A 17,955-nucleotide genomic window follows, 5' to 3' on the forward strand; every position below is an offset into this window, starting at 1 on the left:
GTCTGCAGAGACGATTTCATGCACAGAAGGTGAAATGCATTTTCTAGATAAGTGATTAAGATATACCTTTTTGATTTAATAGTTTGTTGTCTGTCCAGCTGATACTTCTTTCTGAATATATCAAGGAATATCAGCATTTCCAAAATGCCTTTGCTTAAGAAAAGCTAGACCATAGCTGTCAACTGACCTCTGGAGAAATGTCAAAAATTGATGTCTTGGTGAAATCTCAGCTGTATGAACTTCATGGAGCTCAGCAGGGAGGACAGGTACTCTGAATGGTGATCCTAATGGAGAAAATAGTTAAGTAAGCTCTGCATTCATTTTGAGGAATGCAGTTCTGATATGAAGCGTATCAAGGGCATGAATCTTAGATATGGGCAGCTGCATGAAGTGTCTTGAGAGTTAGCTTTGTTTGGTAATGTGCTATTTGAAGAGAACAGAACAAACACCTTGAAGCCAAACCAGAGACATAAGTAAGCCCAAGGGTGTGTTACGTTTCATTTTCTTTGCCTCTAAATATAGCAGCTGTTTCCTTAAACTCTGCATTGCAGACATATTCATTTATTTTCACTTTTGCCTTCATGTTTGCATTCTGTAAAGAGTGAGCTAAGGCTGGCTGGCAAACTGTGGGCTTTCCACTTCCTGGTGACTTGTAGTCATCAGCAAGACTACGGATCTGCTCCTGCAGTGCCAGAACCTAATTCGGATCTCCACTGTATTCCTGCTTTCTCCTGCTTTAAGTTGTTGGGCTGGCACTAATTGTTCAGGATTGTCAGTGTTGGAGGAGCAATTCCCAACGGCAACTGCATGGTAGTAATTGGATGCTACTGATTGGATAATCACTGTATTTTGTCATGAAGCAGAATGTCTAAGTCCCACTATCTTCTGGCAGTTGGCACAGCCATACGTCAAGAACAGGGAATTCTTAAAGCTAACTGTATTCACTGACCTTGAATATGGGATATCTTGCTCCAGATTGCCCTGAACAGCATCTTATCTGAATGCGTAGTGAAGAATTTGCTCAAAAAAAGTGTGTGCCAGTGGCCGCAAAGACAGATCCCGGAGTTAATTCTATCAGTCCTAGTGCTGGCGTGTGGAGAGCTGCCTCCTGTAGTCTTCTCTGACTCACAGTTAAATACTCTAAATGGGAGGAAAATAACTCTTAAGGATGACTTAAAGAGCCTGTGATAGTTGCAGTTGGTTTTCCACTCTTTGTGAAATACAGTGTGATTCAGAGTTAAAAATAAAAACAAACACCATACACCACAGCATTTGCTTGGAATTTGTCAGAAGACACCCGACAGCCAAGGAGTCAAGCACTTGTTTGTAAAATTGCTGAATTCTGGATAGGTCTGTGGTGGACTAACTGGACACTGCACTTCTTCCCTGAGTTAGGGCATGCTTTTCCAGCCACCAAAGTTCTTGAGACTGGCCTAATGAAATCTGGCACTGATGACAGCAGATGTGGACAGCGAAACAGAGTAAAACATATGGTATAAAATTGAGCCTCTTTATCTGTAGAGAAGTTTCAGCTTGGGGGTATCTGCATTGCGCTCATTGCATACTGTCAAGAGTTTTGCTCCTGGGGGTAGCTTGGTCATATGTGTAGAGATTTCTTACTTGAGTAGAGATCTTATCATTGGTCCCTACATCTGCCTGAGACCTGGCATTCCTGATATGCAGCATTGTGTGGCTATGTGCTTCATTTTCAAACTGTGTGAATTCACACCCCTCGAGCATTATGTTAAGTTTAATTTCAGAGGGGCTGCAAATGAAACCTATTTGAATCTGCCAAGTTTCATCAAGTATTGTGTCAAGCTTACAAATTTTGCATGATTGTGATGTATAACCGTAAATCAGCCCAGGTGTGCTGAAAATGTCTGTAAGTTTTACTGTGCCTTTTGATGAACTTGGTTTGACATTTGAGCTTGTAAGAAAATACAACACTAGGGAACAGTGCAGTATTTAACCGTGCATGTTACATGCAACTCTCACTGTAGACTAGGGACATACGTGACCTGTCATTAAATGGTAGTTCATCTGCTAGCAGTTCAATGTCTGGAGTGTGCTGCCTTTCTCCCTACAGACTAAGTGAAAAAATAACTCAGAGTATGAAGTTTTCCCAAACTTCAGAAATATTCCAGTTCACTAGGAATGTTTATTATTTTTTATTTTTTATTTTATCATCTATATGAACCTGAGCCAGGGCTAAACATATAGCTGATTTATTTTTCAGTGCGTTAAGAAAATATATTTCCCATAAAGAGAACTTCTGGCAACGGAAATACTTCTGGAGCCAAATTACAGTGTTATACAGTTACATCTGTGTTGTTGAGGCTGGTGTGTGGTGAGTTATCCAGCATATCCTTGCAGCTCCAAATTGAGTAGTTTACGTTAACATACATTAACACAGATGAAATAGAGTAAATCATGTAATTTAAAGGGATATAATTCTGCTGACCAATTTTTTTTCGATTTAAAAAAGAAAGCGTTTGAAAATCATTTGAAATTTAGAGTGAAATACTTTTATGAGCCACTGAAGCACAAAAGAAGTTGAACTGATTTAAAGTGCAGAACGTATTTCTCTTCATGCTATCATAGTTCAGTGGGGGCTCTGCTAACTTTGAACAAATGTAACATGCAGTCATTCATATGAGTAAGGAGTGGAAATGAAGACCCCACCCTCCTAAAAAGAAGATGGAAGAGCTAACTCTTTCACTATGGGATTTCAAGTTATCCTTTCCAGAAACAGTGGGGTGCGTGGCATTGTTCAATAGCTGCTGAAGTGTGCTGAAATGAACATACTATTGTAGATTGCAATGTGCAGTCAGTAGGTGTATGATTCTGAATGCCTTTATTAGAATTAATCAGTAGTTTACAAAGGGGAGATGAAATTAAAGGTCTAAAATACTGTTTACTGATGACTCACTGAAGGAGAGACAGAATGCCACAGTATAATCAAGTGAATAGTGTTGTAGACAGTGGAGGGTTTGGCTTAGAGGCAGTAGCTGGTATTTGTGAGATGCTCTACGTTATCCGATTGGGTGTTAACCAGCCAGGTTTTGGTGGTGCTGCACTTTGCTGTGGTGTGCAGGGGGAGCTTCCAAGCCCCTCATGTGACTTCAGCCAGCAGTGAGTCAGGATGTTCTTCTGTGCTACAGTAAAAACCTTCAGTTAAAGAACAGGGTGGATATTCTTAAGGGCATGCAGGCAAATTACATTTCTCAGTGCCGCCCACTTCTAGACAGAGCTTTTAGAGTATTAATGTTTGATGATAAGTAACATCAAGGTAGAGTAGTTTTGAAGAACGTAAAAATAGACTTCAGTTAGAGAAGAGGTTTTATTTCAGACCTCCCTCTAAATTAAACAGAAGAACAACTTCCTCTGAAAGTGTAGGGCTAGTCACTGGACTTTGTTCTTTCTCACAGCTATGAAATAGCTGCAAAAGCTTAACAGTCTTGTTAAGCAAGTGAGGAAGCTTAAGAGTCCCTGTTTATGGTAAATCACATCTGTCCACTCTTTCTGTAAGGTTTTCTAGTGGTATGAAATGTGTTTTGCTCATATTCTGGATGGAGGGTGTTTTAATAAATGTATTGCATAGCAGCTATTATTCTGAGTTAGTTACACTTAGTCAGAATTTCTTCTCAGTATCCACTTGAAGTGCAGTTATTCAGAGTCCATGGTTTTGGGTTATTTTGATTCTTGAAGATAGTGAGAAAATAGAATCATAAGTCATTTACTATATCCACCATAAAGAGGCTAAAATCAGAGTAAAGAATGTCTCCCCTTACCCCTCAGCTTTTTTTCTCTTGAGGGACACAGTAAGAGAAAGATAGAAGTGAAAAGACTGTGAATTTGTATTGCTTCTTCCTCCCAAATGCCATCCCTTTGGTTTGTTCCCTAACAGACCAACACTGATTTATTTAATTTTTTAATAGGCTGTGTTTTCGGATCTTTGATGTAAATTGTGGTAACTCCTCTGACTTCAGCACAGCTGAGTTGTTTTACATGGGCTGAGGTTTACCACAGAATGTAATATGCTAATGTATTTCTATGCAACTCTGTAAGTTATGTCAGAATTCTGTAGCTTCTCCTAGTGGGAGGTTCTTGTTAAATGTTTTTATGATAAAAATTGCAATGTCAAATGCAGATGTTTGATAAATGTGTTTAAGAGATGGATGTGTTTTGTGGCAGTGTTTGTCAGAGCTTTTCTGATGGCTTAATCTTCAGCTAATGCAATTGGTCCATCAGATTATTTTCTTGTATTTCTCTGAGTCCCTTCTCCTTGTGTTTCTCTGTCTATTTTCCTTACATTTTCTCCATCTCTGACTGGTCTCATCAGGGTTCTCATTGGTTGAACACCGAGGACAGGATGAGGGAGAAGAAATCTCTTTCATAACTTCATTTTGGCATGATAAGGTCCAAGTGACAGATTAAATAATGAGCAAGGGAGGTTCAGATGCAGTAAGATTACCCACTTGCATTACTCAGATAGATGAACTGGTGGTCTTTAATAAACAATTTTGTTTTTTTTACTTGGCAAAATATATAAATTTCCCAACCACCACCAAAATAGATTAACAAATCCTAAGAGGTTAGATCTGATTGCCTTTAAAAATCCAAGGAGGCATGCACAAAATGCAGAGTAAATCACTGTCTTGTAATGGCCAGTCTTAGCCTATGAGGACCCACGGAGCAGTCATTGTCATATGATGCAGTGATAATGTGTTTCGTCTAGTGTCACGCTAGTGACGTCTAGTGTCATTTCACTGCTTTTTTTTTTTTCCCAAGAGACAGTGAATGCCATTAGGGGAAACTTTTTTGCTTTTCCTGGCATTTGGAAAGAGTATAGCCCAAGTCAGCTTTGCATCTTGGAGGAGAGCCCAGCCCAACTCTTGGGCTTTTGTTGGGATATGGGCACACAGCATATTTCTTCTATGTACCAGCTGAAGTAGATTAGTTGCTTTTGGGAAAGCAATACTCCTTCCTTTCCACTTCACCAGAATTCTCATTAAATATGAAAAAATTCTTAAAGTGAAAACAATTTTTATTCTGTCAAAGAAACGCTTTAACCTTATAGGCAAACCTGTGGCTTTGATTTGTTCTGGATGGTTATGAAAGTCCAAGTGCATTTCTAGGTTTCTTTGTGAGTGGTGTTATCTTTTGAAATGCTTGGACTCTTTAGAAAGGTGGTTTTGTACATCAGACATTTTTCAGTCCATAAAGTTAGCTGAATTGCAGTTTCTGCTTATTCCTTTGTATTAGACAGCCTTATTTGTGCCGTGAAACCTCTTTTCTTGCTGGAAAAGAGGTAACAGATTATGTAATTCCATGTACAACATTTTAATTTACAATCTGTGTGATACCACTGGACATTCATAGCTCACACATGATAATAATACAAAGGACCATCCTGCACGCCCACATGCTTTTGGAGTTCAAGTAGATATTCTTCATATGTGAGTGTACTCCCAGTGTTTTGCTCTAATATGACAGTTTCTCTTCTCTTAAATTCCTCTTGCTTATGTAGTATCATGCAATGCATCCTCCCTTTCCTCTATTTTCTTATTGCTACACCTTGTAAATAAAATTGAAAGTGCTTTGGGATGAGGTGGAAATCAGTTTAACAAGTGATTAGGCTAATCACACAAGGGGAATAAAATTAAGGCAGCCCACCCCAAATGGAAGTGGGTGCACTCCACTGCCACCATTACAGCTGACCCTTTTACTGCTGTAGAATACATGATGTAGGGAAGCAGTGTCCTGGAAAAAAGTGACATTGTGATGCAGATTTATTTACTGTCTTCAGGGTGACTTCCTTCCTTGATGAGCATGGCTTTATTTTCCCTTTGTAAAACTCAACTGTTTCTCCTCCAGTCCTGTCCCTCAAAGTATAATTTAAATGATGGGGAAGATTTTAAGGAGCGCTTGTGCACTGCAGAAGCTCTAACTAGAGCTTTGTGTTAGTTGTAATAGGTCAGCAACCACTGAAGCCTAAAAGGCTTCAGTGCTTGGCTTCTGAACAATCAAAGCCATGACAGGAGCCACTTTCATACTTTCATACTCTTTCTGTCTGCTTTTTCAACAGTTACATCGCAAACCAGCGAAAATTAGAAAGTATCAATGACAATGAAGTTGGATTTTACGTTGGACTTAAAAATCTGTGAGTACAATGGAATAAATATTTTTGAAGTTAATTTTTCTCATTTCTCTTACAGAAGTATGTAGAGACCTCAAAAGAGTGTAGGTCTGACTTTATGTGTTACGGAGAGTAGTGGTAGATCTTGCAGTTCAGCCTGGTAGTGATTTCCTCTGCACTCTTATTTTATCCATGTATGATCATTATTCTTATCATTGTATTGTAAATGGACTGTTCTAACAGTTCTGTCTGTTTTCACAGGACTGTGGTGGATTCAGGCTTAAGGTTTGTGTCCCGTCAGGCATTTGTGAAAAACGTCAACCTACAATACATGTGAGTAAGACAAGCATCTGTCTTTTAAGTCTAAACCACCTAACTCTTGTGAATTTCTTTCTCTCCTTTACCATTTCCTTAATATAAAATGTTTTAACAAGACAGACTTATAATGGCCATCTGTCATTCATTGACCTGAATAGGGTATGTATGGTAAGGAGCTGGCAGAGTGTAGGACATGTATGATAAGGAACTGGCAGATCATAGGGACATAATGTAGGCTGGTGAAATGGCTGTCTAGCTCATTATCCTGTCCCTTACAATGGTCTCTGGCTGTGTCTTTTTTGGTAAGTAGTATAACACAGTGTCTGTCTCAGCTGAACTGAGCTGGTCCTGCAGGCACGTTGTCAACACTGCATTACACTCGGTGACAAGGATTTGACTGGATTTAATCTGATTCAGTGGGCCAGATGTGCTTTAACAACTATAGCACGGGTGCATGCATGGGCCATATCTTCAAGTGTAGCTTGACCACTCTGCATGCCCAGAGACTGTGCCATGTCTGTGGACCAGAGTCCTGTTAAGTGAGGATGAGCAGAAGATTCACTTCTGAAGCTCACTTGTGATCTGAGCAAGTGTAGCCAAAGCAGACTATAAGAATGAGGTTACTTTCATACCCATCTCCAGTTTGTGGTTCATGAATTTCAGGAAGCAGAGTTGGTGCTTATGCAGCTTTTTGACTGTGTTTTTTGAGCTTACTTACTAACACTTTAGATTTCACATAACCTGAACTCACTGATGTTTACATATAGAAGTACAGAGAAAAATGATCAGCTGAAAAGAATGACTTTGGTTTTTGTAAGTGTGCATACATGCCTGTGAAGGGCTGCAGTACTTTTTGCTGGGACAGACAAAGAGTAGATCACTTTGCTGCTTACATGGAAAATCATGGATCCAGTCCTACAAAATGTTGAGATTGTGTGTGGGACTCATTTCCTCGCAGGAACTCTGTTTTAATCAAATATTCAAGTGTATGTTTTCAGTCCATCCATCTTCTTTAGATATGTTTAGCACTTACTTAACCCTGTGCTTTTGTTAGGTCCTAATGAGATAAGAAAGACATAAGACCGAGCCTCAGGCCTCTAAAGACACTTCCTTGTAAGAACTGTTGAGCTGAGCTCAGGGCTTTGCTAATAAAATGAAATCACTTTCTACACCTGTGTTTTCCAAAGAATTGCAATTAATTTACATAAGGAAGTGGATGTGAATATCTGTGTCTGCTTAAATATGATTGCTGTCCTTAATGTGCAACAGTCACTAAAAGACTGTGAACCAGACCTTGCTGGGCTGTGAGGCCATATTATTTCATACAGTCATTAATAAATAACTTTTACTATAACCAATTGGTGATATAAGGAAACATCTTCCTGAAGTGAATTTGTACTTCTGCCTATGTGGCAATTACTCAGTGAATTATGATTGCAAAAGATGAAATTTCATAAAGCCAAGTGCATATGTGCTGTCTGTAGAAATGTGCAGTGAGAACTTACTGGCCAGGAGGCACAATTGCGGACAACGATTTAGTCGCTATGCTGGGACAGAATCTCAGCTTATTGCAGTAGAGTGGAGAAAATTCAGTCTGAGATCAAAATGAACATTTTGTTAGATTTTTCCCATTAGTGTAGCTGCTGGAAAGGCATCTATCTAGATGAGAATACTACATGTACCTGTCTAGAAAGATCTTATAGGGAAGACCAATAGAGTACTCTGTAAAGCAAATCATTTAAGAAACTAAGAAGCTGAATATGTTCAGTCCAATAAGGAGAAGACTGAAAGGGAATATACATCTTTATATCTTTAAAAAGAGAGCAGTTATGATGAGGAGAGCAATCAGTTGTTTCCATGACCATAAATATAGGATGATAAGTAACGAGTTTAATTTATATCAAGGCAGATGGATGTTTGGAAGTCTTTCCTATCTGTATGGGTAAGTAGACACTGCAAAAATTCACTAAAAGAATTTGTGGACAAGATGTCTTCAAAGTATTTTAGCCACAGGAAGAGCTTATGCTGGTGCGCACAGGCAAACATGGAAAGCGTATCGGTTGGTGATCAGGCTTTATGAGATCTGTAGTTCATGGAACAGCCTTTTAGAAACAAATTAGGCTGGCTGACATCTGTTAGGTTGATGTACATGGAATCCTGATTCAAGGTAATTATGTTGTGATCCAGGAGCTTATTCAGTCTCCTACTATATTTTGTTTTGGTGGGGAATTACTAATGTTAGTAGACACAGGCTAATCCCAGATAAAATGGAAATTTTTAAATGTCACCACCTGCTTTATACACATGTGACAAAACAGTAAGTGTGGTGATATTTTTTGTTGAGGCTGATCTATTATTTTTGCAAAAAATGCACTTATTTATTTTCTCTGGGAAGTCTTGATGCATGCTAAAATGTTTCTGAAAGCCCCAGTGAATCAGTCCTTGTTGTCATCAGCAGTAAAACTCCTGTTGACTGCACTGAGAATGAAATGCAGTCCCCATTGTGGTTGGAACAGTGAAATCTATTAAGAGCTGGAATAATTTCATTTTGCAAGAGTAACCTGCGCAAATCTTTGAAAAGTTTTCTATTTTAAAACAACAGCTTGCTATTACCCCGCAAATAAAACAAAAACTGCAAACACTTTCCTAAAGTAGCTGTATGAGCTTTAATTTTTCTAGTGATACTACTGCAGTTTTCTCTTTCATGAAAAATCTTTTGATATATTTTAGGAGCATTATTATATGAATATAGCATTTGTTTTCTGAATCATCTAAGAAAATCAGATTATAAGGAATCTGTTAACAGATTTCCTTAAGCCCTTTTTTGTCATTATCTTCTTTTCTTGGACAAATGTTTGTAGCCCAAATACCTTTCTAGATTTATGGATGATAACAATACTTGAGTAATAATATAAAAAAGCCTGGAGAATTGCTCAAATAGATGTTATTTAAATGCAATTAATAATCTCTCTTGTCTAGTTGTGATATTCTCATTGACTTTGGACTCAAATTAGTCAACAGTCACATTTAACAAGCAACAGTACTAGTTCAGTAGTTCTGTAATATACAATGTGTCTGCTACTAACAGTAATTTTAATGGACTTGTGTAATACATATACATGGTATTCTATCAATATCTTTAAACACAAAGTGTATTCTATAGCAAGTGTCTATTTCCTGGAACACTGAAAAATAGCTCTGGTTACGTGCCAGGCTTTGTATAATTGCACTGATGAAGCATAAATGTGTGTGTATTGTATGCACATAACTCTAGGTATTAAGATGTGTTTATTTGTCTGCTAGGTTTAGGAAAAGCAGACAAATTAAAGTGTTTGAGACCTAACTGCAGTTTCCCCATGTGCGCATACAAGACTGGTTTCAGGCAGATCATGCAGTTACCTGTGGAGGGAGACTGGGCGTAGCAGAACGTCCACTTCTTTACCTCTTTTCCCCGATTCTCCTTAGATCTATTCCCCCTCTTTCTTTCCTCTCCCCGTGTGGAGCCCTAAAGGCAGTAGAGCAAGTGGCACAGTGATATTGCAGTGAAGTGCTGTGCCTGTGTTGCTACCAGGGTCAATATTTACATAGTTTCTCAGGCTGCTCTTGCACTCCCTGAATTGCCACAACTTGACTTTTATCAGGGCTAGCTAGTTTAAAGTGAGCTTGATGCTTGTATGTAAAATACAGTCATCCTTTTGACTGAATTCTGGTCTTATCCTTAGGTGCAGCTTTACAGCCAAGCTCTGTGCTCCAACGCATTTTTTTTTAGGCTTTAGAACCCCAGATGGATCTTCTTCGGGCTGCTCACCACGATCTTTTTGTGTATAGTTGAATTGGGGAACTAATTTATATTCTCCTTCCATGGAAGTGGAAGTGTGGGCCTTAACTACTCCATAATAAGCCTGGTAGTGATTTTTTCACTTAACATGAATTAAAAAGACCACAGCAGGCATCTTTATAATCAATATAAAGTGCTCAGCTTCTGAAAAAAGATGTATAGCAGTTAATTTACTGTCAAAGTATCTTTTAAAATGATAATTCTATAATGGTGGCCTGAAAAATTTCTATTGAATTACTTTTCAACTTGAAAAACATTAAGGCTCTAAACTACATGGATTAAAGGGCTGTGATCTTGGAATTACTAAATGTTTCAATCCATGGCCAGGAATATGGGCACAGGAATTAATTTTGTTACTTTTCGTACTGCTTCTCAGTTCCTTTTTCTAGTATGTGTCAAGTATAGCTGGTAAAAATCTGAAAAGACAATTACAATTACTAAGATACTTTTGTTTTCTCTAGGCTGGATTTGTTAAACATTTTGTGCAACATTAAATGGCTTCAACTGGACAGAGATTTTCCTGAGGAGTCCATTGTCTGATGGTTAGGTCCTCCTGGTTTGTAAGAGTAGTCCTGTGCTGTGTGGAAACCAGGAGCCAAATCTGGTCCTTACACAACATGGAGTATATTGCCTCCCACTAGCAAGTGGCCTGGGCACCTGCCTGCACATGAAGGCCCATGTATATCTGGTTGCCTTTTGGTAAGGCTGGGATTTAGTTTCTGTGCAGGTAGGAAAAGCAGGCACTTGCCTCATTTAGAAGTGCCATGGAGACATCCTCATGTACTGCTTAGCAGTGTCAGAACTAGAGGGGCTTTCCCACATGTTGAGTGAAATGTTGTGCATGGAGTGGTAAGATTTAATGTTCCATGTTGCCTCAATGCTGGAGAGAAAAGCCCAAGTCCGTATGAGAATTTATCTTCTTTCTTTCAACATCTGAACACACAGTTTCTGCTTACTAGGGAAAGAATCACTTTTTTACTTAAACGTGTTTTCTGTCATATGTGCAAAGTGTACTTATATTTTGATATACGCGATCAGGGTCAATGAGATGCATCCACCTGCATCTGCTGTAGGGCAGGCTAGTTCATCTGACAAATGAAATAGTAGCTCATCTATTTTGTGCTCCAACACTAGAACCGCACAATTTGTAAACTTCAGGTGGTTGCTTGCTGGAAGGAGTCAACAAAGAAGTATGGTAAATGAAGTCTTGTAAGGATTCTGTACTGAAACTTTGTGGAAGATCCAACCTGCACCCATGTAATTTCTCTGAAAATTGACTTGCACTCAGAAATCAAGGACTGAAAATTTGGGAATTAAACACTGTATTCTTTAGTCAGGGTGAAAAAAAGGTTTAATCTCTGGTTTTAAATGCAATGCAGCTATAGCTATGGAGCCCCTGTGGCGCCTTTATAATACCGCATAAAACTCATGTGGTATTTTGGCTCATAACACTGATCTGCACTGTACTGCTGGCAGTTTTACAGCTTACTGTGCTCACTGTCTTTAATTGGTGGACTGATAAGTCAATAGAGGAACAACATTATTTTGGGTTGGGGTGGAGAGAGCAATTTTGTAAGCCTGGGAGGGGGGTTAGTATTTCTGATTCACATGAATGTTTCTTTGCGTAATGGGAGAGGACCTTTCACTTAATTACCACTGGAAACCGTAAGTGCTTAATTGACATAAAAAAGCCCAATATAGGCATTTTACAGTTTTCCTTTTGATCTTCCATGTGGGTGCATATTGTACATGCAATTTGAAAAGAATAACTAAAAGGCTCTGATGTGGATGTGTGCTAGCATGTAAGGAGGGTTTATGTGAGTACAGAGTATGGTGCAGCATCAAAGGAAGGGATACACCCATTTCACTTATGAATAAATTGAGCATGTAATTAACACCTGGACTTGACAAAATACTTTTGAAACACAATTAAATCTGCTGCTTTTCTGCAATGAACAGAAGGGCTAAAAGTGAAAATATTGTCCCCTGCTGACTTTGATTTTGAATATATTTGACTTCAGATACAGATTGGATTCAAATGCTTGAAACCCATCAAGCTGCAAAAAGAGCACGTTTTCATTCCAACTGAAGTAAAAGGAATAAAGGCTTTTTAGGGCTGGTTTTAGTTCTTCATTTTGTTGAGAGAGATAAACTCTATTTTCAGTTTTAGAAGAAGCAATCCTAATTAATGCAATCTTTCTCTTTCCCTATAGCAATTTATCCAGAAACAAGCTCTCAAGTTTGTCCAAGAAGCCTTTTCGCCATCTGGGTTTGTCTGATCTGTAAGTTGACATTTCTTAAAGCACAGCTTACTTGTGGCTAGAATGGAAGAACAAGACTTAAAATTTGCTCTGTTGAAGAAGATAGACAGCCATCAGTGGTTAGGAATGAAGTTCAGATCAAAAGAAAGCGGCAATGCCAGTGACTTAAATGCAGAAAGATTTCCATTGCAGGGCTTGAAGGGGGTCAAGCGAATGTTTTAAAACAAATTCCCAGGTTGAAAAAGCCTCTTCCTTTCAGTTTTGAAATATCTTTATTGTTAGATTATTTCACAGCAAATGACTGACATTTGTATTAAACATTTGAGTTAGTTTAGCACAGCCATCTACAGATTATCAAATTATTTCTCTATCTTACATTCTTATATATATTGGCCCTACAGCTGCTATGGTTGTAGTAGGATATTGAAGAAAGTTTTTGCTTTCCCTTTGAGTTGCACTGTGCCTTAAGGAATCACTTGCTAATGAAGTACTGATGGGCATATAGTTGCCAGTCATTTCATTATTACATTTTTATCCTCTGCTCTTTCAAGCAGAGATTATGGATTAGTGCACATTCTAAAACTTTATTCTTACAGGCTAAAAAATGAGAGAAGAGGACGTAATATGCCTCTGTGGCAGATATTTTCTTATATTTGAGTCTTGCAGAAAATGTAAGGTCTGCAAATGACCTTGGAACTGGAGATATTGGCACGAATCATAAGGTAGACAGAGACTGTATTTGCGTACTTTTGATTAATGATTCTCCTCACTGATTTCTCTGAGGTAATTTTTAAGGCCTGGAATTGTGTTTCTGTGTGCAGTCTTTGCTAATATGTGGGACTGTAAAGGGAATTCAGGAGCTTTGGGAGGGTTGGAGCTGCAGAACAGAGGGAGACTGCTCTCGTGGAGCTCAGAGCAGGGTCAGAAATTGCCCAAATGCCAGTCCAAGAATTGCAACACCGGGTTAGCAATCCTGAACCTTCTTCTAGTGAACTTCAGCCTGTGAGAAATGAAGTGAGTGAATCACAGTGAGGCAAAAGGAGGTTATGCCCCTTAGGTATGTTTTGCTGATGATTAAGTTGGTATAATCTCTTTCTTTATAGTGCAGGAACATTGCTCGCTGGAATTTTCTTTCGTAACGTGGCAGTTGCTGAGCACAGCCAACAACTGATGAAAGACTAGCTAGTTGCAGATCACTCTCATTGCTGTATGCCCTCCATAGATTTGTTGCTGCTGAAGCCTCTGTTGCTTCATATGTCTTATTGCCAAAAAGACACTGTTAGTGTGTACATGTCTGTAGCTTCTGTGTTTTTGTAGACGCGGCCTCGAATAAAAGGATGAAAGACATAGACTAGTGCAGTGTGCTTTGTTTGGGATCTTCCTAATGTTTCTAAGCAGATAATGGAGAAACGGAGTCATCTTTTCCCCCATGGGATACAGAACTGTAACGATGGGTATGCTGTAACATAAAAAAGAAATTACGGCAACTTTTAAGGCATACTGTGCTTCCAGTTCTTTTGGTACTTCCTCGGAGTTAGTCTCTTGAACTTCTTCATCTCAGGTGAGCAGTTTCTTTTAGGTTCTATGTGGAGTAAGTGCTTCCAAAGATTTTTAAGGAGAACGAAGTCAGCGTTGCTTTGTTCATGACTGTTAAGTGAGCTGATGTAAGAAATGTAAGGGAAAGAAGGAGGGGGTAACAAAATAGAGCCTGAAAGATGGAAAGGCGGTGATAAAACTAGTATCAGTTGAACAATTCTGTTGATAAATAGGTAACATACAGGTGAAAGATCAGAATGGGAAGAAGAAGAATGCTGGAAGGGAATTCTGAGAGGAGAATGTGCCATAAATAGCCTGTGAGGAGGTTACTCTAGATCTGAAAAAGAAGTGTCCTGTTGTTAGCACGCTTGTAAATCAGAACATAAACGAATGAAAAGTTCAGGCTACGGTGAAGTAGGAGATATTTGCCAGATACTGTAGAGAAGGAAATGCCGCCTTGAAAGGTTTCTTTTAGAACAAGCTGTAGCTGTAGCTGTAAAATTATAGCAAACAAGATAAAGACATGTAATTTGCCTCTAGTGGTTAGATTCTTTCTTTCACACAAGCATATGTGGAGAGCCATCATGCCTCTATCCAGCATCCTGCCTATTATATGCCTAACTCCTCTAATGGGTTTGACACAAGATAAAGCAGTGGAAGAAAGGACTGCTCAGCCACTGATTGAGGTCTTTTAAATGAAAGTTGTATAATGAAACAGAAGATGAAAAATAAATATTGTTTGGAAAATGCATGTTGTAGGTTTTGACCCATGGGATCCTAGCATTCATGCTCTATCTTGCATAGGCAATTCTTATTTATGCAGCAGTGCTGTGGAAGTCCAGCTGATGACTGCTGTGACAGATTGCTCCTTAAGAGGCTTGCAAGAATGATCCCTGCAGCTTTTTATCCACAAAGAATGACAGATGGCTTTTGAGGGAACAGGTTACAGCTCTGAAAACCTGAGCTTTTCATGATGTGTACACTTTGCATCCTCAGGAGTTAGACCCCTGCACATACAAGCATAAACACTGTGAGCAACTTGAGTTTAGTTTCTGTACATCAAGAATACTTATGAAATTTTGTTAAGAACAGTCATTCTATCTGTATTGAAATGCTTCAAACAGTCACTCACATGGACTTTATTGGATCTCGTCTCAGATCATCATGGTCATCGTCTGTGATCTACACCTATAGGAGAAAAAGCTATGCTGGGTAGTTTCTTCTGTCGTTATTGGGATGTTTCTGTTTGCATTTCATTTGGACTGTATTGTACTACATTGTTGTGTAGAATTTGATAATTATGCTAACCTGTGGTTTAAATTCTGCTCAGTGTACTCTGTAACTAGATTATTCTAAACATTTTTGTTTCAGGGTCATCTTTTCAGTTAGTGTTTCATCACAACATTACATACTGTTTTTACTTAGAGATTTTCTACTGTTATTGGGAGTGAATCTTTAAGGTTAGGTGAATTTATTTTATATTATTAGAGTGTTTTAGAGTTTGTCTATAATGCATAACTCTGTAAGGAATTTACCAACTACCATCAGTAAACCCTGGCATGATCTTCCTGGGGTAGTGTCTAGCATAGAAGAGAGGAGTTCTGGTCTCTGCTTAACTTTTACAAAATAATATGGAGCTTAATGTCTCCTGATTTACACCAGTTAATTGGAGACTGTGATTTAGCCCCTGTGTGAGCTCTCTGATCTATGGCAGTCTGGATTCTTGGTGCAAAAGAAGGCTTCTTTCTCTGTGAGGAAATGACTACCTACTTCCAGCTTGCATTGCACTGTGGGTTTTGGTCCTTACCTTTCTACTTTCACCCAGCTGAGTGCTTTTAGTCCCTCTGCCCCTCAGCTTTTTCTACATGCATGCTACATTCTGCTTTCTAAATATATATATTTTTCTCTTTCCTGTAGGATACTGGTGGACAATCCATTCAAGTGTTCCTGTGAAATTATGTGGATTAAGAAGTTTCAAGAGACCAAGTTTTACACAGAAGCTCAGGATTTATATTGCATAGATGACAACAACAAGCGGACAGCCTTGATGGATATGAAGGTCCCAAACTGCGGTAATAGTCTTTTAACATACGCTTACTGCTAAATTGTTGTAAGACAGGGAAAACAAACATGCTTTTTTACAAGATACCTTTCAGACTGACAACTCTACTTAAGGAAAATGCTTTAGGAGAGATATTAAGCAGTCAATGGTCTTTCATCCCACATGGAATAACTTTGGGAGCTTCACATATAGTCTTCTTTTCCTTGATCCTTTAAAAAAGTATGCCATTATTCAAGTGCAGGAAGACAGGACATGAATTATAGATAATACAGAAGAATTGTATAAGAAGTATGTGCCTTTGTCAAACTAAATGGTAGTGCTTCCAAGCTGAACAGACACAAAATTCTTCTTCCTTGATTTTTTAAAGCTATTTGAGGTTAATGAAATCTTAACATTCCTTCAAAAGTGCAAACTTTAGTGCTAGGACCAAAGAAAGAAAATTCAGAAAAAAGAAGAAAAAGTGTCAGCTAACAGCAGCAAATTAGGGAATAGCTCAGTTTTTCACACAGATAGAAATCTACTGAGTTCACTTGTATAATGTATGCAAAAGAGTCATTGCAAGCTTAGGTCTGTAATACTTCGCAGCGTATCATTTTGCATAAATGTATGTGGATTTGAAGATAGTGGAAAAATGTCACGAAAAGGCTTTTTTTTTTCTATACATCTTTGCTTCCTGTATATCGGACGGCTGGAGAGTGGTTTCACCCTCCAGGTAAAGAGGTATCTGTTGTGGATGAGAAGCAGAGCCTGAGTATTCCAGACACAGCATGAGGCCTGCTAAAGGCTGGAGTTTTCTTTGCAGAGCAGGCAGCTGGGTGCTTAGCAGATGGCAGGCAAAAAGGAAAGAGATCAGTGTTTCTTCGTGGAGGGCTGATTTGAACTGAAGCTGTAAGGGAAGGTGAATGGCAGGTAGAAAACAAAACCTATACTTTTTGTGCTTCCACCATTGACTGAGCGTCCTTTTATCTACAGAGTGTTTGGAGGATGCAGGACCATCTGATAGCAGCTGCCAGTCAGAAACAGCCATGGAAGAGAGTTGATGCAGACCTAACATGTGCTGCTGTCTTTAATGGCAGAAGTGTGTATCATGGCCATTCTCTTGATTTTGTTGGTCCTGCATCCTTGTTGGGGTCAAGTGTGATAGTGTATTATGCTAGTGTCTGATGGTATTAAAAATAACATGCAACCTGTTCCGGAGTTCTTGCGTGCTACAAGGTCTGATTTATGTGAAATGGGAGGTGATACCAAGGTCAACTATGTATACCCAACCCTAAGGCTCAGCTGGATGAAATACAAAGTGGTGAGCATCTGGTGAGCATGGAAAGGTCTCCAGTTGGACTGAGTTCAATTGGTATGAAACAGGAACTCCAGCATAGTCTCTTACAATGTCTTTGGCTGACACATCTAGAAGCTACCAGGCAGCTAGGATATTCTTCTGAAAACTTTTGGTGTTAAATACCCAAGTTTAAACGCATGAGGCATTACTTATTTCTCCCGAGTTCTTCACCATCTGCAGTCACAGCAGACCTGACACTGACCTGCTGATACCGTGTAGGTGTATGTGCATACACATGCACATTATGTGGGCACATTGTGACAAACACCTGACATGAGAAGGGAATGTAGTGCTGTTAACTAGAAGAAGAAGAGGAGAAGGAAAGGTGAGGGTAGATTGGAGTAACAATACATGGAATTGGCATTTGGGAAATACGCACTCTGCTGAAGATTTGTATGGATATCTGCAAAGGCCTGCAAATTTTTCTCAGTCTTGGTTTAATGTTGGTTTTTATGGTTTGAATAC

General features: G+C 38.9%; 1 protein-coding gene across 7 annotated transcripts in view; it reads left to right on the plus strand.

Annotated features, from left to right (window-relative positions):
• Positions 1–17,955, plus strand: part of NTRK2 (neurotrophic receptor tyrosine kinase 2) — a 207,790-nt gene that overhangs the window by 11,442 nt on the left and 178,393 nt on the right. For all 7 annotated transcript variants that reach the window (XM_021380843.1, XM_021380844.1, XM_021380845.1 and 4 more), the window contains exons 2-5: positions 6,089–6,163; positions 6,401–6,472; positions 12,509–12,577; positions 16,010–16,164. In XM_021380843.1, coding sequence (XP_021236518.1) covers positions 6,089–6,163; positions 6,401–6,472; positions 12,509–12,577; positions 16,010–16,164 — 371 coding nt within the window. The remainder of the gene's footprint in view (positions 1–6,088; positions 6,164–6,400; positions 6,473–12,508; positions 12,578–16,009; positions 16,165–17,955) is intronic.

This window comes from Numida meleagris, chromosome Z, assembly GCF_002078875.1.
Source record: "Numida meleagris isolate 19003 breed g44 Domestic line chromosome Z, NumMel1.0, whole genome shotgun sequence".
Lineage (NCBI taxonomy): Eukaryota > Metazoa > Chordata > Aves > Galliformes > Numididae > Numida > Numida meleagris.